Source organism: Nuphar pumila, chromosome 12 (genome assembly GCF_984573655.1).
Source record: "Nuphar pumila chromosome 12, dmNupPumi1.hap1.1, whole genome shotgun sequence".
NCBI classification, from domain to species: domain Eukaryota; kingdom Viridiplantae; phylum Streptophyta; class Magnoliopsida; order Nymphaeales; family Nymphaeaceae; genus Nuphar; species Nuphar pumila.
The window spans coordinates 40310660-40338304 of NC_143260.1; the positions used below are offsets into that span (position 1 = coordinate 40310660).

The following is a 27645-nucleotide window of genomic DNA, read 5'->3' on the forward strand; positions in this document are numbered from 1 at the left end:
GGAGGGGCCGAGCCCCTCCCCCATCTTTTTTTTTTTAGGTCGACAGGGGAGGGGCCGAGCCCCTCCCCCATCAGTTTTTTTTTTTTGGGTCGACAGGGGAGGGGCCGAGCCCCTCCCCCATCTTTTTTTTTTTGGGTCGACAGGGGAGGGGCCGAGCCCCCCCTCCCCCATCAGTTTTTTTTTTGGTCGACAGGGGAGGGGCCGAGCCCCTCCCCCATCTGTTTTTTTGGGGTCGACAGGGGAGGGGACGAGCCCCCCTCGCTCTCGCTCTCTTGTTGGGTTGGAAGGGGAGGGGCTGAGCCCCCCCTTCTCCCTGTATTTTCGAATTGATTTGAAAATTGTAATATATTTTTTTTTGTGTTTTCAGGATAAAAATGACGGATAAAGGGAAAGGACTTGCGTCATCCTCATCCCAACATGTGAGTTCTGCTGCTAGTTTTGCTGATAGTTGCAGTGTGATTGATGATGTGGGGCCACTATGGGTACATGTAGATAAACTTGCAAAAATTGGAGAAGGAGGTGGTGGAAACAAAAGATTTCGATGCAAGCTCTGCGAAAAAGATTTTGTTGGGTCTTACACAAGAGTGAAGGCTCATTTGTTGAAGATACCAGGACATGGCATTTCAGCTTGCAGAAAAGTTGATGAGGCAATGCGAAGGCAATACAAGAAAATACAAGAAGAATATGAGAAGAGAAAGGCAATGGCCGATTCTTCTGCACTCAGTGTGCCATTTGCAAGCCACCAAGAAGATGCTGAAAAAAAAAGAAAAGTCAATCTAGGAGGTAGAGGAACGATACAAGCAACATTCAATACATATGGAAGAGAAGAATTGGATAAAAAAGTTGGGAGGTACTTTTATTCTGGTTCACTCCCATTTAATGCGGCTAGAAATCCTTATTGGAAGGATTTAGTAACATCCTTGGCAAATTGTAATTTGAGTGGTTATGTGCCTCCAAGTTCAGAAAAAATACGAACCACACTTCTTGCAGAAGAGAGGGCAAACGTGGAGAGGTTGTTAGAAATTAAAAAATATTCATGGGAGCAAAATGGAGTTTCCATTGTGTCTGATGGATGGACAGATATTCAAAGGCGTCCATTAATCAATTTCATTGCTTGTTCGCTTAGTGGCCCAATATTCTTGAAAGCAGTTGATGCATCTGGGGAATATAAAAATGCAGAGTATTTGAAGGGATTGTTTATAGAAGTGATAAAAGAAGTGGGTGATCAGAAAGTGGTACAAATCATTACAGACAACGCTCCGGTTTGTAAAAGTGCAGTGTTGAGTTTGGAGAGTGAGTACCCTCATATTTTTTGGACTCCCTGTGTAGCACACAGCTTAAATCTAGCCCTAAAGAGCATATGCAACCCCAAAGAAGAAGAAAATTCACAAGCATATGCTCTATGTTCATGGATTGAAGATTTAGAAAGAAATGTCAAAAGCATTAGGAATTTTGTTGTTAACCACCATCGTGCTAATGCTATATTTAATAGGCATTCTGATTTAAAATTGTTGAAGGTCGCTGAAACACGTTTTGCGTCCATCATTGTGATGATGAAGAGGATTAAAAGAGTGAAGAATGCTTTGATTAACATGGTGACTGATGAAAATTGGACATTCTATCGTGTTGATGATGATATGAAGGCTCAAGAAATTAAGAAATTCATTCTTGATGATGAGTTTTGGGACAGAGTGATATACTTCCTTCAATTTACGCAACCTATTTGGGAAATGTTAAGAGAAGTTGATAAGGATGAGCCCATGCTTCACAGAGTTTATGAAATGTGGGATAATATGATTGAAAAAATACAAGCTATAGTTTTCATGCATGAAGAAAAAAATCCTGCATTGGATGATTCAGATTTTTTTAATCATATTCATTCAATTTTAGTCAGAAGATGGGATAAGAGCAACACTCCTTTGCATTGCATGACACATTCTCTTAATCCAAAATATTATGCAAATAAGTGGCGGACTGGTGGTATTGGTCGTGTCCCTCCAAATTTAGACCCAGAGCTATCAAGACATAGAAATATGTGTATGACAAGACTTTTTCCAGAAGCACATCTTCTACATCAAGTCACACAAGAGTTTGGAAAATTTTCATCTTCGAGATTATATGCACCGGCATTATTCGCGAGAGAAGAAGATAATATAGATCCTATCACATGGTGGTCAACATTTGGATCAGAAACACCTCTTCTGCAACGTCTTGCATTAAGATTGCTATCGCAGCCTGCTAGTTCATCTTGTTGTGAAAGAAATTGGAGCACATATTCTCAAATCCACAACATGAAGAGAAATAAACTCACCAGCAAGCGTGCAGAGGATTTAGTATATGTTCATTCAAATCTTCGATTACTTTCGCGAAGCAATGATGAATACAGGTACTAATTTGCTCTCTTAGTTATTTGATTATTTCTTAGTTTTCATTTAAATATACTTGTATTGTATTTATCATTTTCAAATTGGGTTTATAATGCAGACAAGGAACATCCAAATTTTGGGATGTAAACCCAGAAGAGTGTGACTTCGAGGGAGAACATGAATTCAACGTAACAAACATGGATTTAGCTGAGCCCAGTATTCCTTCTAATGATGCATTTGATGATGAAGAAGAAAATTATTAGCATCCATTACTTCATCAGGATATACTTTGGTATGTAATTTAGTTCTTTTATGCATACTTATTTGATTGATATTTAGGTCGATTTATGTAATTGCTTTACTTATTTGATTGATAATTTGATATTTAGGTTGATATACTGCATGCATGATGAATCATATTATGAGTTTATGACAATGTTTACTGTTAAATGTTAAATTGTTAAAACTTCAAAATTTTACATATATATATATATATATATAATTTTTTTTTACATTTTTGCCCCTGCCGCACCCTCGCACCCGGGTTTTTTGGAAGTGCCGAATCCCCGCACCCGCACCCGCTCCCGCACCCGCACCCATGTGACATAGCTTGAAAGGTATAAAGCTCGGTTGGTTGCAAAAGGATATAGTCAAGAATATGGTATTGACTATGAAGAAACTTTTGCTCCTGTAGCCCGTATGGTCACTGTTCGATGCCTAATAACCGTTGCCTCTATCAACAAGTGGAACATCTATCAAATGGATGTTAAAAATGCCTTTTTAAATGGTGATTTAAGTGAAGAAGTTTATATGGATGCTCCTCCTGGAATGGAGGCTCCTGAGGGAAAGGTGCTTCGTCTTCAAAAAGCACTCTATGGTCTAAAACAAGCCCCCAAGGCTTGGTATGATAGATTTAATTCTGTTATGATTGAAAATGGCTTTTCCTCTTGTTTTACTGACACTGCTCTATTTGTTAGAAAATCCAATGCAGGGATTGTAATTTTACTTTTGTATGTTGATGACATGCTCATCACTGGGAGTGACTCTAACGGGGTTAAGAGTATAAAATCTATCTTGAAGGATAAATTTGAAATGTCTGACTTGGGTTTTCTAACTTATTTTTTGGGAATTGAAGTAGCATACTCTCTTAAAGGATATTTTTTATCTCAAACTAAGCTTGCCTCTGAGATCATTGACAGGTCAGGTATTACGGATGAGAAGCTTTGCGAAACTCCTGCGGTTGTAGGAGCAAAGATGAAAATTGATGATGGGGTTCCACTTTTGGATCCTACACCCTACAGACAGCTTGTAGGATCTCTGATGTATATAAGTATTACCAGACCAGATATATCCCATGCAGTCCACACTGCAAGTCAGTTTCAGCATGCGCCTACATCCGTTCACATGAGTGCCATCTTACGAGTCGTAAGATACATAAAGGGTACTCTAAATAAGGGAGTTTTTCTATCTTCTTCTTCCGATTTAAAATTAATTGCTTATACTGATTCTAATTGGGGAGGTGACCCAAATAACCGTCACTCCACCACTGGATTTTGTGTATTTTTAGGTGACTCGCTGATTTCATGGAGATGCAAGAAGCAACAAAAGGTGTCACTCTCCTCAACAGAAGCTGAATATCGTGCCATGGCAACTACTACCATGGAGATTGTTTGGATTCATCAACTGCTTGAAGACATGGGAGTCACAATTGAAGGGCCTACCAAGCTGTGTTGCGACAACAAGAGCGCAATCTACATTGCGAAAAACCACACATTCCATGAGCGGACCAAACACATTGAAATGAACTGTCACTATGTTCGCGAAGCATATCTCCGAGGAGTCATTGATCTTCCTTATGTTACGTCCGAATATCAGTTGGCGGACTTCTTTACCAAAGCCTTGTGTGCTCCACAGTTCAACTTCCTTCTTGGCAAACTATCGGTCATCCTGCCCTAAGTTTGAGGGGGGGTGTTAAAATATGTAATCCAAACTTGTAACTTCGTATATATATTTTACATATATAAGGTAATACATATACATATATATAATATATGTATATGTATCTACCTATTATATATGTAAAATATATATATAATTCTATCTTTAGTCTTAGGGGTAGTTTAGTCTTTTTTACACATATTCTTTTTCGAATATGTCTTGTAATTTCTTTTCCCATTTTTATTTTTCCTTTTTTTCTTTCAATAAATGAGTTGTACCTACCTTGGGAGGGGCCCAACACACTAGTCGTTGGACCCCTCCAACGGTCACATTTGTGACCGTTGGAGGGGCTCCAACGACTATGTGGAGCCCCTTCCAAGGTCTCCTGTAGCCCTATAAATATGGGCTCTCTCCATTGTATTTGTAAGAAGAGATTTGGGATTATAGCCCAACCTCTTTAGTGTTTATGAAACTTATGGGTGCAAGTGCACATTTGTGATTCGGTGTGTTGTGTTCGTTGTGCACAAGTGTTCTTGGGTGTGTATGTTCACACATTTATTCTTAAGGTTGTTGCGTTATCGGCTAAAGTATCTTGTTGAAGATACTTTTACAGGACCATCCCCCTTTCTCTCTATATAATTTTCTTCTAAAGGTATTGCTATTTGTAATGTTAAAAGCATCCTTCTTGCTATAAAATTCTTAAGTAGGGAATGGCAGCAGAATCCAATGCTCTTCTACAAGCAATGAGGTGCAATATATGGATTTGGATGTAGAGGGGAACCCATTTATGCTTCTTAAGTTTGAGGAGCACTACAATTCACAATTGAAAATTATTCCTTGTGTTTATTAATCAGTGGGTTACATGACTTGCTGGACAAAATAATTCTATGATTATGCTGTCCTTTTCTCTAATATATTTAGCTCTTACGCATGCATCTATTGATTTTGGTTATATAAAAGGAAAGTACTGCATACACTCAGGCTTTACAATTTATACACATGGGGTTTACATTGTTTTCTATAAATTTATGAATCAAGTGAAATAAACTGTTGGTTGTTGCTGATGCAACTGTTTGCTACAGGGATGAATATTATGCATGGGGACTGCATCAAATAGCTAAAGCTGTCAGTTTCTTGAATAATGATTGCAAACTGGTAAAATGTCAAGCTTAACTTTTGTTTGCCCATGCAGTTAAAGTTATTACTCTTGTATCTTTCATATTATTGATGTTGTACTTTTTACAAGCAATTTTATTGTTATTGGAAGTCCAAGTTAAAGATTTTGATTTTAAATGTATTTTGTCAAAGTAATTTATAGATTTGCAATCACTAGTTTCTGTGTGTTGTCTTTGAGTCTTGATTTTTTATAATGTTAAGAGAGTATTATTATGGGAGAAGTGAATAATATATCACTGATCCTTAGTACCTTTATATATGGTTTATGATTTTAATTTTAGGCAGAGGCATTGATGGTTGGTGACATTTTTGTAATGTATGGATTTTCTTTTTTATATTGTATTCCAACATGGCAATTTATTGTATTGTCATGGTAAATCATCATTACTCTAATCATATGATCATGTTGATAACCTATCCAATGTGATTTCTCTCATTGAGAATCAAGATTATCCTCTCCTAATCTTATGCATCTATGCCGACATAGCTTTTCACTGTATTGCATAAGGGCAGAATGGTGAATTGCTATTTATCCTATTCCGAAGGTTATCCTAATGAATTGTAAAAATTCCATCATCTGACTTCTTTAACTTCTGTACCTCTGTCTAACAATGAACAACACAAATAGGTCATATGGTGATGAAGGTTGGTTAATTATTTGAAGTATTTAGAAAAATAGATTAGGAAAATAAAGGGATTTTTGGAAGGGAAAGAAAACTTGAAACTGAAATGGTAATTGTAAATCATGAGTTTGTGATTTCTTTGAGAACATTGGAGAGCCTAATCTGGGATGAGTAGTACTCTTCGTGCCACTTCTTTTGTAAATTAAAAGTGAAAAGTGGTATTAAGAATCCTGTATGAAGGTTGTCTATGCCATTAATTTTAAGGCCCAGTGCCATCAATAAAGAATTTTGTCTTTACTGTGGTTTCTAGATTAGCCTTGAGCAACTCCTTGATTGTGGAGTACGCAACATTTTCTCTTATATGCATATAGCATTCTTGTGTTTGTTCTTGTTGACACTTGTTTGACTATACATTTGTTGAGAGTTCGTAAATCTTATGTATTAGGTGTTGTATTTGTTAATCTATGTAGTCAGGTACAATGGGTGACCCAAAGTCCATTAATGTTCTGTGGGTTGGATAAATTAGTTTGAGTTTTAGTTGAGTTGAGTTTGGACCTGTATTGATCTCTTAAGATTTTTGTCTACTTGGGACTTGGTACTTAAGTAATCCTTGTAAGGTGATTAGGGTTATGGTTGAATAAAATCGAGTTTGGAGGCAGTTTCTCCATCTAAGAGAACTAATTTCTTCTTCGACAAGGTTGTCCCCGTTTTCTCTCTCTCTCTCTCTCTCTCTCTTTCTTCATGCATTTGCCCCTTCTTTTCCACTTCCATCTTTTTTTCCTTTTTGTTTCTTCTTATCCTCTCACTCTCTTTTCCCTCCTCTGTCTTGTCTCTACTCTCTCACCTTCTCACTATCTCATGCGGCCCACCATCCACTCGTCCCTTCTGTCCATCTCCCTGTTATCCTATATCTAGTGTGAGCAATCAGCCAGCCATCCAACTACCTTACCGGTTAAGGCCTTGGCTTGTGTCCAAGACAGTGAGCGGCCTCTCTTGAGGAGGGCCCTTAGCTGCGTAACAGCTGGATAAAACCGATCCCTTAAGGCGATCAGGTTCCAACATCTTCTAGGTCAAAGGTCAGATATGAACCATAACATTTTATTGCAAGTTTCAGGAACAATAACAGCTTGAACCCTCGTTACTTGTGTATACCTATACATTTTATATGCTTTCTGGTGTGTATGTGCCAGTATATATACTGCAATATCACCAACATAAGACATTCCAGTGTTTTCCATCATTATTTGGTGTTGGATTGGCCAGAGCCACCCTGCTGGTTCTTAGCCAACACCACACTAGAATGGCTGGGTCACCTGGGTGTAAACTTTAGCCATCTACTGTTATCAAGGGTAATTGTGTGAAACTGCACGCCTTTGTTGGTTTCCAGCATTGGCTAATGCCACCCTACTAGCTTCCTATACACTCATGTCTACGAAATGAGAAAGTTCCACCATCGAAAGTGCTTTATGTTAGCAGCATGTGCTTTGCACAGCACAAAACAGAGCACATATAGAGGCATCTGTTTTCATCTTTAGATAATGTCAGATCCCCCTAGCTTCTACTGCAATCTTGCTTGTTCGCAATGAGAAGATTGTCGTCTACTCCTTCACTGCTTCTTTGTGAAAAGGCACCAAATCAGCAATGATATTTTTGCCAAGTGCTGGCATGTCTATATCAGAAAGGCTTTGACGACTTGATTTTCACATTAGGTGTTGGACCTCAATCTTGCTTCATCTTGGCTGATGGTTCTTGGGTTCAGATTTATTCTTGCAATTATGCTTCAAGTTCAGGAGCAAACGTGTGAAACTGAACAAACTGGAGGAAAATTGTTGTGTTATATTTATTCATTTTATGGGGTTAAATTGGATTTCCTCTACTTTGTTGTAGAATCTCAAATGAAAGTGAGAAATGAAACATTTTGATTGGTTTGAATTCGTTGGATGTTGTTTCTTTTTTTTTCACTTTTTATCATAACCCTCAATTTCATGTATGTGTGGCTTTTCAGTGATTAAAGTTTGTCAAGATTTCTTAATTTCTTTTACTTTGGTTGTAGGTTCACGGTAATGTGTGTTTGACTAGTGTAGTGGTGACACCAACACTAGACTGGAAGCTTCACGCATTTGATGTATTGTCTGAATTTGATGGAAATAATGAATCTTCTACGGGTCCAATGTTGGTAAATGCTTGTCTATCTTCTCTGAGTGATCTCCTTTTGGCCATCTCTGGTTCTCAACCGTTTGACTTTTTGGCTGTTTCTCTTTAATTGTTTATCTTATTTATATTTTTCTTAAATGTGGGTGCAACGCACCAGATCTTTGGGAGACTTCATAAGTGGTATTTATTCTCCAGTTCTTGGAGCCTGGGAAAATGTCCATCACCACCATAGGCATTCTGTTTATCATATAGAGAGAAATTTAGACATTTACTAGCAGTGCCTTTGAAGTGCACAATGCTTTTTAATGTTATAATGCCCATAGTGGTGCCGGACCACCATGTCATCTTTAAATTCATTAAACACATAAATTTGTGGTGATCTTGTTAACATCCACAAATGTTCCTGGAAGTTAATAATTCCTGTGTGTGTGTGTGTGTGTGTGTGTGGTGTGTGGTGTGTTTGTGTGTGTGTTGTGCACATGTGGGTGTGGCGTGTGCATGCACGTGTTCCGTTTGCGTGTGCGTGTATGTGTGCCTGTGTGCACGTGCATGTGACTGTTGTGTGTGTGTGTGTGTTATGTGATAGAAGCTTATATATGCACATTTCTTATCTTTGCTTGGTTCTTTTTGCTGCATTTTGAATTGACCTTTTATGTTAAAGATGTTGAGCTTCTTTTTGAAGTTTTCTTCCTGCAGCAATATGAATGGCTGGTTGGTTCACAGTACAAACCAATGGAATTGGTTAAGTCTGACTGGATGGCAATCAGAAAATCTCCACCATGGGCAATCGACTCGTGGGGCTTGGGTGAGTCTTCTTATTTGATATGCCTATGGTCACTTGCATCTGCTCCTCTATTTCTCTGTTTGGAGTTTTGGTTTGGTGGTTACTTTAGGACAAGGGTGCAGTGCTCTGAGTAGAGGTTGTTTCCTATGTGGCTATTTCTTGATGTTGAAAGTTTCTTATATTCTGCTCGTTTATCTATGCAAAGTATCATTTACCAAACTGTGGAGAGTACCTTCAAGAATAAGGCTTAGTTACTGCAGGCAAAATGTCATCTATAAGATGTTTTCAGGCAAAATGGCTAGTAGTGTATATACTTTACAGAAGTTAAAAAAAGAAGAAGTATCTAAGTGAAATTTTATTGTGAAGATGATGAAAATGATGTTGTTGGTTTAGTCATTCTTGGTCTTTTTTCGATGCTTGTTGCATGGTCAATGCCAATATTGAATGAGTCTGTTAATTGTTTTCTATCAGGTTGTCTTATCTATGAACTATTCTCTGGTACAAAATTATCTAAAACTGAAGATCTGCGTAACACTTCTTCCTTGCCAAAGGTTAGTCTGACAGTATTCACATAGATAATCTTTGGCTTTCTATATAAATTTCAGTGGCAACATAATGAATGATTGCATTCAATAACGATTTATTCATGTATGCTGTGTCAAATTAGTTATTATCAACATTATTACATTAATGCTAGTCATTTGTTAATCTCTTTGAATGATGCCCTGGATTTATTGATTCGCTCGCCTTACAGTCTTTGCTTCCAGATTATCAGAGACTTTTGGGCTCCACACCATCACGGAGATTAAATCCTTCAAAGCTTATTGATAACAGTGGTGAGTTAATGTCATTCCATGCCTTCCAATTATGATTGGGTTGGCTTTCATTTAATTCTTGTGCATATAGTGTGTTCTAATTATTATTTGTTATGGATCAGATTTACTTTCTTTGGATCCAATGATGTACATTTATAATGAACATTTGATGAATAAACAATGTGATGTGTTCTATATTCATTATGATACATTTACCAAAAAAATTGCTTCTATTATGCATGGGGGATTTCTGTGAGGCAATTTTTTGGAGAACTTTACTAACAGATCTTTTTTGGGCATGGACACTGACCATCATAATAGTGTTAGGAACTTAGGACACATTTTTATCTTGTAAATGTTAAGGATAGCCTTTCCAATGTTTGCCAATATTGTTGTAGCATTTGTATGGGAAGCCATGTCATGGTTGTTGGAAAATGTTTTTCCTTCTCTTTGTAGGGACTTTTTGTGGTTATTACAATTGCGTATCTTTTTTTCTAATGTTCTATCTTTGGAGTTTCTTTTTCTTGAATGCATTATTGTTGTTTAGTTGACTTTTTGATTGTTAGATTATAATTTCCTCTTATTTGATAGAATATTTCGAGAATAAGTTGGTAGAGACCATCCAATTCATGGAAGTTCTGAATTTGAAAGACAGCGTTGAAAAGGACTCTTTTTTCCGGAAACTCCCAAACTTGGCTGAACAACTTCCCCGCCAAATTGTGTTAAAGAAGGTATGTTTCTGTTTATGATCGAGTTGCCTGCTACTTGTTACCATCTTGTTGAGCTTTCCATTCATTTATACTTTGCATTATATTGTCAGTGGTCCCTGAATCTTGTCTTTGCAGTTACTTCCTTTATTAGCTTCTGCATTGGAATTTGGATCTGCTCCTGCTCCTGCTTTGACTTCTCTCTTGAAAATGTGTTCTTGGCTTTCCAATGATGAATTTAATCTCAAGGTTATAATAGTTTTACCTTCTTCATTTTTTTAAATACAGACAGGCTTAGTATTGAGCTGAATCTGCAAGATCTGAATATTTCTTTATTATTTCATTAATTAGGTTTCAGGTTTCTTATCTGCTGTTTCTCATTCCTGTAGGTCCTGCCAACAGTTGTCAAATTGTTTGCTTCAACTGATCGAGCTGTCCGAGTTAGTCTTCTGCAGCACATTGATCAGTTCGGTGCATCTTTGACAGCTCAAGTTGTGGATGAGCAAGTAAGAGATTCTATTTTTTTTTCTTTATTTTAATTTGGCATATGTAACATGCAATCATGATATGTATCTTTATGAAACTATGAATCCTTTTGTATCTTCTAAATGTTAAAATTGTCTTACTGTTGCCTGTTGTTTCAGGTTTATCCTCATGTTGCTTCTGGCTTTTCTGATACATCTGCCTTCCTTCGGGAATTGACACTTAAATCTATGTTAGTTTTGGCACCAAAAGTGAGTAAATTTTGTCTTGCTGGGTACAGTAAAAAATTTGATATTACTGAGCAATATAGCCTTGTAAATGTGTAGTAATGCAATGATCTCAGCTACTGATTGTGATGGGCAGCGATTCATTCTGATGACACTTCATCAATCTGTCTATGAATTATGAATGTATTGGCTTATTTTGTGGACTCACCATTTTTTGTTCAAATTCATTGCTTGGATCTTTTTATATCTTGGTTATTCTCAACTAGTATCATCTAGGCTTATTGGTGCTTTTGTCAGCCTAGAGATATAGTGTTGTCCAGTTATAATGAAAACTTATTTTATAGATTTTGTCCAATAGGGGTCTCCAGAAGCCTAAGGGGTTTCCTTGCAACTTTTAGTATTGTTTGTAGCTATGTCATATGGATACGGATGCGCAAGCGCAATACGATGCAGATACGCTTAGTACAGTACAATAATTTTAAAAAATTAGGATACAAGTACATAGCCATACACACACATAGATGTATGTATGTGTGTATAAAACAACAGTTCTAAATCACTATAATTAGGAACATCAAATGATGAAACTAAGTTGGAATTGAAATGTAATGTATTTGGAGGCACATTTTAAAAGAAAAAGAACTCAAAGAATACATAATAGTGAATAAGATCATAAAATAAATAGATAAAGTTAATGACACAATGTTGACTGCATGTGAAACTGGTTTGATTATATACATGAAATGTCGTATCATGTCCGGGTGTTGTGTCATATCGACACAGGATACGCGTGCTAAGTGTCCGTGTGAGTGTTCCTGCTGCTTAGGTTATTCTGTGTGGCATAAATATCATGCTTTCTTGGCTGTTATTAGAATTGCATGTAATTCATGACTGCTATAGTTAGAAAGATATTTCTTTTGCATGCATTGTTTTAAAGTCTACTTCCGAATTTTGCAAGATTTTACCAGCTACTAGCTGCTTCGTATGCTGCAAAGCATGATTCTGATTTTTTCCTTTGAAACATTTATAGCTGTCTCATAGATTGAACTTCTTTTGAAAATCCATCAATGGGGATATGAATTATCCTTTAATTTGAAACAATAGAAGAGTTTGGTTTATTGTGGGCCAAAGATTTCAGTTCATTTGTATCTGGATATGAAGATTGTTAGACTTAGCATCAGAGATTACTTTGTTACCATGTTTCAGATATGTTTAGCATTTGTTATTTATATTATGCTTCCATTGGAATGACTTTCTTTTAATACTCCATGATGTCAGGGGTATTTTTGTCATTCACTTGTACCCCCCTTGATGTCCCATATATAAGTAGTTTTTTAATGAAAATAAGGGGCCTGAGATTCACTCTTTCTTGTTGCCTCTTCATCTTCCTCTTCTTTTCTTCTTCTCCTTTGTTCCTCTCTAAAATATCATGTGTGAGTCTAACATGGTCTTAGATCTGAAAAATGGTCCTGCAAACGTGAGGTAACTCCCATTCAGATTCACATTTAGTTTTCTCTTTATTCTTTTTTCCTTTCTTCCCTATCTTTCCTTTATTCTTTTTCCATCTCTTTTCTTTCTTCTTTATACTCCTCTCTGCTTCCCACCCTCCCCCAACCCCCACCAAGGAGTCTGATTACAGCCTTGACTTGTAACTTTCTAACATCATCACCCTCCTACTGATGTCAGTAACCCCTTAAAAGTTCTGTTCCAATAAGTCCAGAAGCATCTTTTGAACCAAAATTGATGTTTTGTAATGAAACAAGCGGAAGACAAAAAGACGAGCCACTAAGGGCATACAATAGCACAATCACTATGTGCACAATGAAGGCAATACAAGAAGCCTACAAGGGCTAATACAAGGGAACAAAATATAAAAAATAAAACTTTTATTGATAAAATGCTTAGTAAAAGCTTTGAGAACAAAATGAGGCAACCAACCCCTATTTATACAAGTGATGGTTATTTAGGAGCTCCCAACGATCATAAATGTGATTGTTGGGATTCTTCCAACGACTCTATGGTCTTTTAACAAAAGATAAAAAAAAAATAATAAAAACAAAAAACTGTTCTTAATGAACAATACCTATTATAAAGTTGAAAAGACCAAAATACCCTTAAGAGAAAATATAAATTATATCAAGAAATATATATATATATATATATATATATATATATATATATATATATATATATATATATATGTGTGTGTGTGTGTGTGTGTGTGTGTGTGTGTGTGAGCCTATTTTAACACTCCCCCTCAAACTTACGGTGAGATCACTGAAAGTTTGTTGAGAAGAAACAATAAACAGGGTGCAAGAAGAGTTTTAGTATAAAAATCTGCATGCAAGATGTGACTCATAGATCTGATTGGTAACAAAATTAGTAACAAACATGTATGCAACATAAAATTAATCAACAATAAGCAATAGACAAAAAAAATATGTCAAACACGGAACGTTACAAAACCTGCCCAGATATTAAAAAACAATTGAATAAGTAAAGCAAACAACTATCAATAAATGTTAAATAATTTAAAAATAATCCAAATTCTTAAAATAAAGTGCTAAAACTACCAACAAACTTGTATCCAACATAAAAGCAACTAATGCTTCATAAAATCATAATATATATATATATATATATATATATATATATATATATATATATATATATATATATATATATATATAACATGCTTTGGTAGAATCATAAAATAAGAAAAAAAAATCATATGCCAGGAGAAAAAAAACTACGCTTAATAAGAAATCATCACACGCCATAAAATTAGAAGAAAAATATAGAAAAAAACAGACTCCCAGTCAGCTGAAAAAGATAGAAGAAGATAGGGGAGGGGGAGATGGGAGGAAAAGAAGAGGAGGAAGAAATGAAAAAGAAGAAGGTGAGGAGGAAAAGAAGAACAAGGAAGAAGAAGACAAGGGAGGAAAAGAAGAAGAAAGAGGAGGAGGAGAGGAAAGGAAGAAGAAGTAGAAGACAAGAGAGAGAAAGAGAGGCAAAGAAGAAGAAGATGCAGAGGAATGAGGAGAGCGACAAAGAGAGGAGAAGAAGAGATGGTGGGGGGTGGGGAGCATACCTGGAGGCTGAGGGCAATGACAGTGCGATGAGGGTGACAATCGATCTGTGAGTTTGCGGCTGTGAGCAACGAGAGTGAGCGAGAGAGCAGAGGGAAAAAGAGAGTAAGAGAGAGGGGAAAAGGTTTTTATAACGCTCCCCTCACCGTCTTGTCTTTTCACATTAAAATAACAAATTTACTTTCTTTCCCTCATGCTTAGGTGAGGGAAAGTTAAGCACCTACTAGGGCGCCTAGAAAAAAAGGTCCATTTGTTTAGCCCAGGCTAGACGCCTAGTCGGCACTTTTGACTACATAGCTTCTAAGTGAGGTTTCCTCTATAGGAGGATCATGTAAAATCTCTTGATCCCCAACCAAGGTTACTTCTTTGGGAGAAGAGTATTTTTCTAAAGCACTTTGAGGATTACTTTTCTCACACCGAGTATAAACACATATATCTTTAGTATATTTTTTAACTACATCATCATTGCTTAATGATGATTCTATTCTTTCATCATCACAGTCATTAATAACAACTTCATCATTCAAAAACTTATTACAAGTGTAATCAACTTCTCTTACATCTTTGAAAATAAAAAGTTTTGGTACTTTCAGAAACTCTTCTAAAATTAATCAAAATTTTTATGTCCCAAACATTAGAGTAGTACCCAAACTTAACTTAAATCTCTTATCCGTTTCTCCAATTACCGACCATAAATGTAAGGTCACATTTTCATCTAATGATTGCTTGGTACATGATTTCCAATCCAAGAAGCCGATTGGGCGAGGCCATAGAAGAAGAGACCTCTACTACATGGACAATTTGGAACTATCCAATCAAGTTTTTTATAATTTTGTCAAAAAGAAAGATATTGAAAATTGACATAGGAGATTAGGACATCCAAGTATGTCAAAAATGTATTTATTTCTTTTTCTTGAAAGTTGTAATGAAAAGATTTGATTTGTGAAGATTGCATTCTTGGAAAAATGAAATCTCTACCTTTTGGAACTAGCCAATTTGTGTTTAAAAAACCATTTGAGTTAATACATTTGGATGTATTGGGACCGACACCGGTTATGTCTAAAGGATGAGTTTCTTATTATGTAATATTTGTGGATGATTATAGCAGGCACACATGGATTTATTTTCTTAGACTCAAATTCAAAGTATTTTAGTGTTTTCAAAAGTTTCATACTTATGTCAAAAATCAATTCAAAACATCCATTTAAATATTTAGATCTGATTCCAGAGGAGAATTTTTATCAAATGATTTTAAAATTTTTCTTGATCAATAAGGAATCATTCATAAAAAATCTTGCCTGTAAGAAATACACGTGAGGGTATTATGGGTATTTCTCTGTATTGTAATTCAGTTCATACCAAAAGGGTGTTATTGTATTTTGTCATGTATTTTTCTCACTTAATATATATTCAAGAGAGGCGTCCCTGCTAGGGCAGGGCTTGAGTTCATCTCCTAGTCTTTTCTTTCTTCTCTATTTTCTTTGTGCAGCAGGGCACACAAACCGAGGGAAACAACAGTCTTCACATGGTATCAGGGCGGGTCAAGGCACAACCATCAATTTGTGATTTTCTTCTTCTTTTCTTTTAATTCCAAATCTGGTCACATTGGATCAGGTCTCCTTATCTCTCCCTTTTTCAAAATCGATCTAATCATATTAGATCTCATCATTTTTCTTGCCCCTTTTCTAAATCAGATCTGGTCACGCTAGTTACCTCAAATCTGATTTGATTCAATCAGATTTGATTTGACGTCTCTAAATCTTCACCGTTTCCTTCATTTATTTCAAGTTGATTTAATCGTTAATCATATTCTTTTTCTTTTCCTCTACCTAATTCGTTACATCAGCCTTTATTTCAGAGTTGTTTTCTTTCAGATCAGAATCAGATCTGAATCTATAAATCTCAGTGTGAATCTAATGAAACAAGAGTGCACAAATACAATGCCAACAAAGAGCTACACAAGTACAACAACAACAACAACAACAACAACACTGCGCCTTCATCCCAAAACAATTGGGGTCAGCGATATGAACCAAAAAAGAAATTCATTTTGGGTCCTCCACATGAATCCTTTTCCTCCAATCATTTCTATCCAACGCCATGTCCTCGGTGAGGTTCAAAGCATTCATATCCTTTCCTATCATCTCCATCCAAGTCTTCCTAGGCCTACCCCAACCTCTTTTAACTAATAAATTTTCCCATTTCTCCAACCTTCTAACTGGAGCATCATTAGGCCTTCGCCGAATATGTCCAAACCACCGTAAACGATTCTCACGCATCTTATTTTCAATGGGTGCAACACCTACCTTCTTACGTATCTCTTCGTTCCGAATCTTATCTTTTATTGTATTTCCACACATCCATCTAAGCATCCGCATCTCAGCTACACTCATTTTTTGAATATGATGTCTCTTGGCAGCCCAACATTTCGTACCATATAGTAAAGCGGGTCTAATAGTCGTCCTATAAAACTTTCCCTTCAACCGCAATGGCATTCTACGATCGCACAGCACTCCAGTAGCACTTTTCCATTTCATCCACCCAACCTTTATCCTATGATTTACATCTCCATCAATTTCTCCATACTTTTGAATGATGGATCCCAAATATTTGAAATAATCATTCACCGGTATATCTTGCTCACCAAGCTTCACTACACTCCCATCACTACTTCGTTGCTTACTAAACCGACATTCCATATATTCAGTCTTACTCTTACTCAACTTAAAACCTCTAGCTTCCAATGTCTGTCTCCATAATTCTAACTTAGCATTAACCCCAGCTCTAGACTCATCAATCAAAACAATATCATCAGCAAACAACATACACCACGGTACATTTTCTTGAATTGATCTCGTAAGCTCATCCATCACTATCGCAAATAGGAAAGGGCTTAAAGCAGATCCTTGATGTAACCCAACCGTTATCGGAAAATTGGTTGTCACCCCTCCACAAGTGCGGACATTGGTTACTACTCCTTCATACATATCTTTAATTATACTAATGTACTTGAGAGAAACACCTTTCTTCATCATTGTCCACCAGAGAACGCCCCTAGGTACTCTATCGTATGCCTTCTCTAAATCAATAAAAACCATATGCAAATCTTTGTTCCTCTCTCTATATCTTTCAATAAGTTGTCTAAGAAGATGTATAGCTTCCATAGTTGATCTTCCAGGCATAAAACCAAATTGATTCTCCGATATCATGACAACCTTCCTCAACCTAGACTCAATCACCCTCTCCCAAAGTTTCATAGTATGACTCATGAGTTTTATACCACGATAGTTTGTGCAATCTTGTATATCACCCTTATTCTTATATAAAGGCACCAAAGTACTCTTTCTCCACTCATTAGGCATCTTATTTGTTCGCCAAATCAAGTTAAAAAGATTTGTCAACCATTCTAAACCTTTCTCTCCCAAGCATTTCCAAGCCTCGATAGGTATACCATCTGGGCCAACTGCCCTTCTTGATTTCATTTTCTTCAAAGCCTCTGCAATTTCTTTCTTTTGAATCTTGCGCATGAAGTCACGATTTATCTCATGAAAAGGAATGAAGACGTCTCCAAGATCTTGAGCATGACTATCATTAAATAGCTTATCAAAATAATCTTTCCATCTCTCCTTAATCTCCTCATTTTTGACTAAAACCCTTTGCGTTTCATCTTTGATACATCTAACCATACCCAAATCCCTCGATTTCCTATCTCTCATCTTTGCAAGCCTATAAATATCCTTCTCGCCTTCTTTGGTATCCAACTTGTCATAAACCTCCTTATATACCTTAGCCCTCGCGTTTCGAACAACTTTTTTAGCTTCCTTCTTTGCTATCATATACTTCTCCAAATTCTCATTATCACGACTCTTACTTAGATTTCTATAACACTCTCTTTTAACCTTAATAGCTAAATTGACATCCTCGTTCCACCATGATGTATCCTTACCTAGTGGTGCACCGCCTTTAGACTCACCCAATACCTCCTTAGCTACTTTTCTCATACCACCCGCTATCTTATTCCACATTGATTCTGAATCCTCCTCGAGACACCAATCAACTTCCTTAACTACCTGTTCTACAAACATTCCTTGTTTAGCTCCTTTCAGTGCCCACCACTTAATTCTAGGATCTATCCTATGTCTATCCCTTTTGCGGCATTGTCTAATTCTAAGATCTAAAATTAAGACTCTATGTTGTGTAGCTACACTTTCTCCTGGTATAACCTTACAATCAATGCAACAACCCCTATCTCTCTTTCTAAGTAGGAAAAAATCTATCTGACTCGTATTAACCCCACTTTTAAATGTTACTAGGTGAGACTCCCTCTTCCTAAAGCAAGTGTTTGCTAAGATCATATCATAGGACAAACAAAAATCTAAAATCCTTTCTCCACTTTCATTTCTTTCTCCTATACCATAGCCTCCATGGATATTCTCAAATCCATCCCTACTAATGCCTACATGTCCATTAAGGTCACCGCCGATGAAAAGCTTTTCTCCATAAGATGTCTCTTGTACTACTCCATCTAAATCTTCCCAAAATTGATGCTTAATGGAATCATCTAAACCTACTTGAGGTGCATAAACACTAATAATATTAATAATATCCGTACCTAATACTAATTTAATAAGTAAAATTCTATCACCCTTCCTACGGACCTCAACTACATTATCTATAAACTGACGACTCATAACAATCCCTACTCCATTCCTATTCCTATTTATTCCTGTATACCAAATCTTATATCCCCAAGGTTCTATCACTTTAGCTTTCTCACCTACCCATTTGGTCTCTTGAAGACATAAAATATCAATCTTTCTCCTACACATAACATCTACTAACTCTACCAACTTACCAGTTAAAGACCCTATGTTCCAAGTGGCTAACCTAATTTTATGGTCTTGGACTAACTTCTTTACCCCCACCCGTCCAACAAAGTAAGGGAACCCTTGCCTATTTGACACCACACCCGGGCGCCGGTGTGACGCGTCGCTTCTGGGCGACGACCTAGCAACCCTTGCACATTTATCACTGCCTCCGGGCCTAGAGAGTACAGCGCGTCGCTCAGTATGGAACGCCCCAACGAAATTCTCATATTGGTTCATTTTCATAGGATATGACAAAGTTTTTATGCTGGCTGTCACAGGCCTACCGCAACCCTCCTCCTTTATCCGGGCTTGGGACCGGCAGTGTATAACTACACAGGCGGAGTTAAAGATCTACACAAGTGCACAAATAAAAAATATGGTCTCTAATGGACCAACAACAATCTCATAAAAGAGATACAAAAATATGAAATCCACAAGATCATCACAAGAGCATACCGAAAAAGATATTTGTATTAAGGCACATCAAATGCTTTAGAAAAGCATGAAGTTACAAGAGAAGGTGAGGCTCTATTTATAGAGCAGCACATTATATAAAGGGAGGCAGTCCAACAGTCTTTGGACTCACCACCCAACAACCATATTGACTTAACTATAAAAACAAAAAGATAATAAAAAAAAAAGACGACTTTTCAGTCTCTAATGAGCTGTACTAAAATACATTATATAAAATGAGTAGAATACCCCTGATATATGTATATTTATAAATATATGTATATCAATGAATATGTACATAGTATTTTAACACCCCCTCAAACTTTCAGTGAAATCACCAAAAGTTTGCTAAGAAGGTACAAGAATCTTGGTAGAAGAAGAGCTTTGGTGAAGAAGTCCGCAATCTGAAACCCAGACTGAGCATATGGCAAAGTAACCGTTCATTTCAAATATTCTTCATGAACATAGTGATAATCCATTTTAATATGTTTCGTCTGCTCATGAAATATGTGATTGCTGGCCATATATATGACGCTTTTGGTATCATTGCATAGTTTTGAAGGTTCTGAAACATCAACATCCATATCTGAAAGTAATGATTTCATCCACACGACCTCAGTGGTTGTTGTAGCCATTGCCTTGTATTCAGCTTTCGTGGAAGATAAAGACACTTTTTGTTTTTTGCATCACCAAGAAATGAGTGAATCACTTACAAACATACAAAAACTTGTAGTTGAGTGACGGTTATTGGGATCTCCTCCCCAGTCAGAATCAGCATAAGCAATAAGGTTTAAAGATGATGAAGAGGATAAGAATAACCCTTTAGATATAGTTTCCTTGATGTATCAAATTATTCTTAATACTGCACTCATGTAAACCGATGTGGGGCACATGTTGAAGCTGACTTGCAGTGTGTACTTCCTACACAATGTCTGGCCTGGTAATAGGCAAATACATTAATGATTCGATAAGTTGCCTATAATGAGTTGGATCATCTAATAACACTCTGTCTTCAACTTTCATTTTTGCATTTATCACTTCAGGAGTATCGACATATTTTGTGTCATTGATTCTCGAACGCATAACAATATTAGCTGCAAACTTGATTTGAGACAAAATATACCCTCTTGGTGAATATGCTACTTCAATTCCTAAAAAATATCTCAAAAAACCAAGTTCACTCATATCAAAAGATTTTTTAAGCATAATTTTAATTTTTTAAATTTCTTTCTGATCATTCACAGTGATGATCATATCATCAACATACAAAAGGAGAATAATAAGTGAGGTACCTGTTGTCTTGGACCGATCTTTCAGAATAGGGCAGATCTTTCAGAATTGGGCAGTTGCAGTGAAAACTCTACTGAATGAAAAATGCATCGAGTGTAAGAATCGCGATAAGCAACAATATCGTCGTTAGTGTATCGTTATATGGTGACACAGACGTGGAGCATTGTTTGGTTAAGCAGTGCCAGCAGATCCGAGGATGTTGCTTTTAAAGATTTGGTTAAGGACCTCTTGGCTTGCAATTTCTCATGCGTAGCGGTTGGACGCACAGGGGTGCGTATAGGTTAGGGCTAATTCCTTCAGGGATCACATTAGGTGATTCCAGCCGAGTATGGTGACTCGGGGCTAGGCGAGTAAATGCCTAGGCATCGGCGAATGAGTCTGGGTGGTGCTCTTCGCTATGGCGTTCAATCATCAACTGGTCTTCGAACTGGGGGCCATAAGATCTTGTTCTTTCAGTTGCGAGGTTTTGTTGTAGCGTGCGCATGGAGTTGCAATACGCTTCATGTCACGCAAGGCTAAGGCAAGTTTGTGCCCCTTTCAAAAGTGATATCTGGTATGTGACGACTATGCACTAAGCGACATGGACTAGATGAAATTTGCATTTGGAAATGCGCTTGATCTTTCACTAGGAAGCTGCGCACAAGGTGGTATGCATGGCCAATAAAAATGATTCAGCACATGGAAATGTGTTGGTATGCGGCCTTTGGCCGTTAGGCTGGCCAGATTGGGCAGCTTGGCACGTCGCGGTTTTGCGAAGCATTCTATGCCTATGACAGAGCGATAAGAAGGCTTGCAGCGGTAAGGAAGGACCGTCGCGCTGCACTGGCTTATTGAAAAAGTAAGCCCATGACAAATTGGTATCAGAGCCTAAAGATTCACGGCAACCTTGTTATTTATTGTGTGCGACACTGAAGAGGACATAGATGGTTTATCTTGGTTACGCTAATTTTGTGCAGCTGAAGTATTGTTGACCGAGCATAAAAGCAAGTTGTTGGTAGAATGGTATGGAACATCTTGACCATAGTAAGCAGAAGTGTAAGGTTGTTATTCAGTTCGCTAAGAGAACATAGATAAGCTAAAGATTCTTATTAGTTATGCGTTAGGCTCACAGTTGGAGCGTGACGTTTGCTTTGTGCATGCAGAGAATGCACGTTGGATTTGGCTGGATGCTAAGTCACACAGACTCGGCTAGGGAGGTGTCGCACCCGAGTCTACACGCCCTGATACGGGTGCGGACACGAGTGCGGCTTAGGACAAGGTCCGGACTCGATCAACGACGAGTCAGACTTGGTCAACGAATTGAGGCCAAGTCCGTCCTCATTTTGGACTCGGTCAATGTTGACCGAGTCTATATTCGTTCATTTTTAAGGTGAAAAAACTAAAAAAATTATTATATATATATATATATATATATATATATATATATATATATATATATATATATATATATATATATATATATATATATATATATATATATATATAGCCGAGTTCCCGTGTCCAAAATTTTTAAAATTGCGCCCCACCCGCACCCACACTCATGTGACATAGGCTGGATGAATTTGCACCTTTGGGTATTGGAGACTCAACTAAACTTCTAGGTTTTCTCTCAAGATTGTGGGTTAGTGGAGTGTCCATGTTGAGCAGAATTCTCACTGTTTTGGTCTCTTGAGTTGGTAGATCCTCTATGGACTGTGTGTGTAGAAAAAATTGTTGTTCGTGGCTCGTCGGTTCCTGCGGGAACGTTTTGTTGACTCTAAGAGAGAGTTACAACGTGCTAGCTCCGGGAGGAGAGTTGCAATGTTGGGCCAAAGGTGCCTATGTGAGGACGAGTGCCCATAAAGATGCTTTGAATGACCACTTTGGGGTGATACACAAGAATACATCTTCTACTTGAGGAATAGTTTGGACCGTTGGAAAACCACAAGTTGGTGCTTAAGGGAGTTGATATCCCTGTAGCACACATTGGTGGTCGTATTTCTCTACGAGGACCACAAAGGCCTTGGAATTGTCCTTGTTGGAGTTTGAAGGCATCCTAGCCATGAGCATAAAGACGACAAGTTTGTCGTGCGGGCGAGAATGACCCGTTTGTGTTTGAGACTGCACTGGGGTCTCACGAGCAGAGAATGCTCGATATTGATAAAGAAGAAAACCACTGTCTAAGTGATCAAAGATGTGTTAAGGAATGAGACTTGGCGTGTTAAAGGTTGCGGTGATGGTGGATGTAAACTAGAACAAGTTGAGTAGGCCGAAGAAAAGAAGCAAACCAAAGATAAGTATAAAGAAAAACTGACATATCAAGGAAGATTGTGTTCTTACCTGCACCGACATTGTCGAGGATGACAATGGTTTTGGGTGGGGGAGAATGTCCTGAACCGATCTTTCAGAATGGGGCAGTTGCAGTCCGAAGCTCTACTAAGTGGAAAATGCATTGAGTCTTAGAACACGCGGTGTGCGTTGGCTTGATCGTTGATGTGTAGTGGTAGCATGGCATGCGATAGGCAACAGTATCGTCGTTAGTGCATCGCTGTATGGCGGCATAGACGTGGAACGTTGTTTGGTTAAGCAGTGCCAGCGGATCCGTGGATGTTGCCTTAGAGAGTTGGTTAAGGACCTCTCTGCTTGCAATCTTTCACGCGTAGCGGTTGGACGCACGGAGGTGTGTGTGGGTTAGGGCTAATTCTCCCAGGGATCACATTAGGTGATTCCAACCAAGTATGGTGACTCGGGGCTAGGTGAGTGAATGCCTAGGCGCCGACGAATGAGTCTGGGTGGTGCTCTTCACTATGTTGTTCAATCATCAACTGGTCTTCGGACTGGAGGCCACAAGGTCTTGTTCCTTCAATGGCGAGGTTTTGTTGTAGCGTGCACATGAAGTTGCAATAAGCTTCATGTCACGCAAGGTTAAAGAAAGTTTTTGTCCTTTTCAAAAATGATAGCTAGTATGGGACAACTATGCACTAAGCGGCATGGACTAGATGAAATTCACATTTGGAAATGCGCTTGATCAACTTCTGCTAGGCAGCTGCGCACACTGTAGTGCGTAGGGCCAATGAAAATGATTCAGCATATAAAAAAGTGTTGGTACGCGGCCTTTGGCCATTAGGCTGGCCAGATTGGGCAGCTTGGTGCGTCGCGGGTTTGCGAAGCATTCTATGCCCGTGACAGAGCGATAAGAAGGCTTGTGGCGGTAAGGAAGGATCATCTCGCCGCAATGGCTTATTGAAAAAGTAAGCCCATGACACATATAGATCTTACAAAAAAGGCATTGTCAGTGTAACAAGATTTAAATCCAAGGTTCAACATAGTACCAACTGATCATACCATGCGTTAGGGGCTTGTTTAAGCCCATATAAAGCTTTTTAAATACAAAGAACCATACCATTTTCAATAGTCAAACCAGGAAGATGATTCATATACACTTCTTTATTTAAATTTTCATTTAAGAATGCATTCTTAACATCTAACTGATATATTGGTCATTTTCTAATGGATGCTATTGCAACTAGAACCCTAACTGTGGTCATGTGATACTGGGGCAAATGTTTTCTCATAATCTATTCTATATTCCTGAGAATATCCTTTTGCAACTAAACTTGCTTTATATCTTTCTAGGGACTCGTCACTTTTTGTTTTGATTTTAAAGACCCATCTACACCCATTTATCTTCTTTTCCTTGGGAAGATGTTGAATTGCTCAAGTATGGGCTTTGTGTGATGCATCTAATTCTATTTTCATAGCTTCAACCCATTCTTTTATGTTTTTAGCTTCGTTGTAGTTAAATAGTTCATGATATGAATAAATTGCTAGAAGACAAGTTGTATAGTTTAGAGAAAAGGATTCATAAGAGACAAATCTATTTGGAGGCCTATGTATTCGTTCAGATCTTCTAACACTAGTTTTTTCAACATTTGTTGATTGATTATATATTTCAAAAGCACATGGATGCTCCCCGTTATCTCGTCTAGCATATTGTAAGAGATTATGAATTGGTTCTCTTTCTTCACTTGAGTCATTAATAGGCTCAAAATTTTCAAAGTTATTATCATCAACAATTTCATTATTTGATTTAGGTAACAAATCAAATAAGAAGGCATACTCGGATTCTTCCTTAGGTTTTTCAAAATCAAATCTATTTTCATTTTAAAAAAAAGTAATATTTCTATAAACATAAAGTTTATCATTTGTTTGATTATAATATCGATAACCTTTTTTATTTTCGGCATATCCAAGAAAAATACATTTTATAGTTGTAGGAGAGAGTTTGTTATATTTTTCAAGAAACGCAAAACATTTACATCCAAATATCCTTAGCCTTTTTAAGTTGGGATTAATTTTAAAAAGTTTTTCAATAGGAGATTTGTTTTCCAACGTTTGAGAATGCATTCTATTTATTAGATATACAACAGTGAAGGCAATTTCAGCCCAATTTTTTTTGGAATTTCTTTTGAAATAAGTAGGGACCTAGTAGTTTCAATAATGTGACGATGCTTTCTTTCGGAAATACCATTTTGTTGGAGGGTCTTAGCACACGATCTTTGATGTATAATACCATAAGTTTTTAGATATAATTGAAATTCTTTTGAAAGAAACTCTCTCCTTGAGTAAGAGCGAAAGACTTTAATATTTGTTTCAAATTGATTTTTAACAAGATTATGAAAATTTTTAAAACATGAAAAGACTTCAGATTTGAGTTTAAGGAAGTATATCCAAGTATCCCTATTAAAATCATCTATGAATGTAACATAATGAATAACCACTTTTTGATATAACGAGAGCGAGACCCATACATCCGAATACACTAATTCAAAATTTTCATTAGACAAGGAGGTTCTAGATCCAAAAGGTATCATTTGCATTTTTCCAGGTATACAATCTTCACCTACAAAATCTTTATATTTACAAAAAATTTTCAAAAATAGAAAGTGAGATAATTTGGATATACTTGGGTGTCCTAATCTTTTATGCCAAAGATCTAAATTAATGTCTTTTACATAATTACAAAAAAGAGTTTTTTGGTAAACATAAGGAATCGATATAGTAAAGATCTTCTCTTCTATGGCCTTGCCCAATTAGCTTTCCTAACTAGAGATCCTACACTCAACAAGCCTTAGATGAGAAAAATACTTTACACCCATAATCGAAAATTTGATAAACTGAAAAAGGATTTAAGTATAATTTTAGAATAACCCTCATATTTGGAACAAAAAGTTTTTTTGAAATATTGTTCAGTTTCCTATACTTTTAACTTTTAAACAAGTACCATCGGCGGTTGATACACAAAAAAAGTATGAATTATTATAATCGGATAATAAAGACTCATTATGAGTCATGTGAAAAGAGACTCCCAAATCCAAAATCCAAGAAGACTTACCTAGATGAGAAGAGGAGGAGATGGCGGCGTCAGATGCAGTAGTGACTTTAAGAGCTACTTGGGCAATAGTCAAATCATTGAAATTGTCCCCTTTCTTTGATTCTTGAAGTTCTTCACTTATGGCAGGCACTTTCTTAAACTTAGGACAATCCGGTCTTATATGCCCCGGTTCCTTACAATGATGGCCAATGATTTTACCTTTGTATCCTCCTCCATTATGTCATTTTCCATTGAATTTTTTTTCAAAGTGAGGTGGTTTATATACAACAACAACAACAACTACGCCATCATCCCAAAACAATTGGGGTCAGCGATATGAACCAAAAAAAAGAAATTCATTTTGGGTCTTCCACATGAATCCTTTTCCTCCAATCATTTCTATCCAATGCCATGTCCTCGGTGAGGTTCAAATCATTCATATCCTTTCCTATCATCTCCATCCAAGTCTTCCTAGGCCTACCCCGACCTCTTCTAACTGGAGCATCATTAGGCCTTCGCCGAATATGTCCAAACCACCGTAAATGATTCTCTCGCATCTTATTTTCAATGGGTGCAACACCTACCTTCTTACGTATCTCCTCGTTCCGAATCTTATCTTTTATTGTATTTCCACACATCCATCTAAGCATCCGCATCTCAGCTACACTCATTTTTTGAATATGATGTCTCTTGGCAGCCCAACATTCCGTACCATATAGTAAAGCGGGCCTAATAGTCGTCCTATAAAACTTTCCCTTCAACCGCAATGGCATTCTACGATCGCACAACACTCCAGTTGCACTTTTCCATTTCATCCACCCAACCTTTATCCTATGATTTACATCTCCATCAATTTCTCCATACTTTTGAATGATGGATACCAAATATCTGAAATAATCATTCACCGGTATTTCTTGCTCACCAAGCTTCACTACACTCCCATCACTACTTTGTTGCTTACTAAACCGACATTCCATATATTCAGTCTTACTCTTACTCAACTTAAAACCTCTAGCTTCCAATGTCAGTCTCCATAATTCTAACTTAGCATTAACCCCAGCTCTAGACTCATCAATCAAAACAATATCATCAGCAAACAACATACACCACGGTACATTTTCTTGAATTGATCTCGTAAGCTCATCCATCACTATCGCAAATAGAAAAGGGCTTAAAGCAGATCCTTGATGTAACCCAACCGTTATCGGAAAATTGGTTGTCACCCCTCCATAAGTGCGGACATTGGTTACTACTCCTTCATACATATCTTTAATTATACTAATGTACTTGAGAGAAACACCTTTCTTCATCATTGTCCA

The 27645-nt window shown here is 37.2% G+C and overlaps 1 protein-coding gene across 1 annotated transcript in view; it reads left to right on the forward strand.

Moving 5' to 3' along the window:
- The window catches only part of LOC149820808 (uncharacterized), a 74612-nt gene that overhangs the window by 12173 nt on the left and 34794 nt on the right, over nucleotides 1–27645 (forward strand). The window contains exons 4-12 of the mRNA XM_089982413.1: nucleotides 5387–5459; nucleotides 8157–8279; nucleotides 8954–9062; nucleotides 9513–9592; nucleotides 9796–9877; nucleotides 10448–10587; nucleotides 10702–10812; nucleotides 10953–11069; nucleotides 11208–11297. Of these exons, the coding sequence (XP_089838539.1) occupies nucleotides 5387–5459; nucleotides 8157–8279; nucleotides 8954–9062; nucleotides 9513–9592; nucleotides 9796–9877; nucleotides 10448–10587; nucleotides 10702–10812; nucleotides 10953–11069; nucleotides 11208–11297 (925 nt within the window). The remainder of the gene's footprint in view (nucleotides 1–5386; nucleotides 5460–8156; nucleotides 8280–8953; nucleotides 9063–9512; nucleotides 9593–9795; nucleotides 9878–10447; nucleotides 10588–10701; nucleotides 10813–10952; nucleotides 11070–11207; nucleotides 11298–27645) is intronic.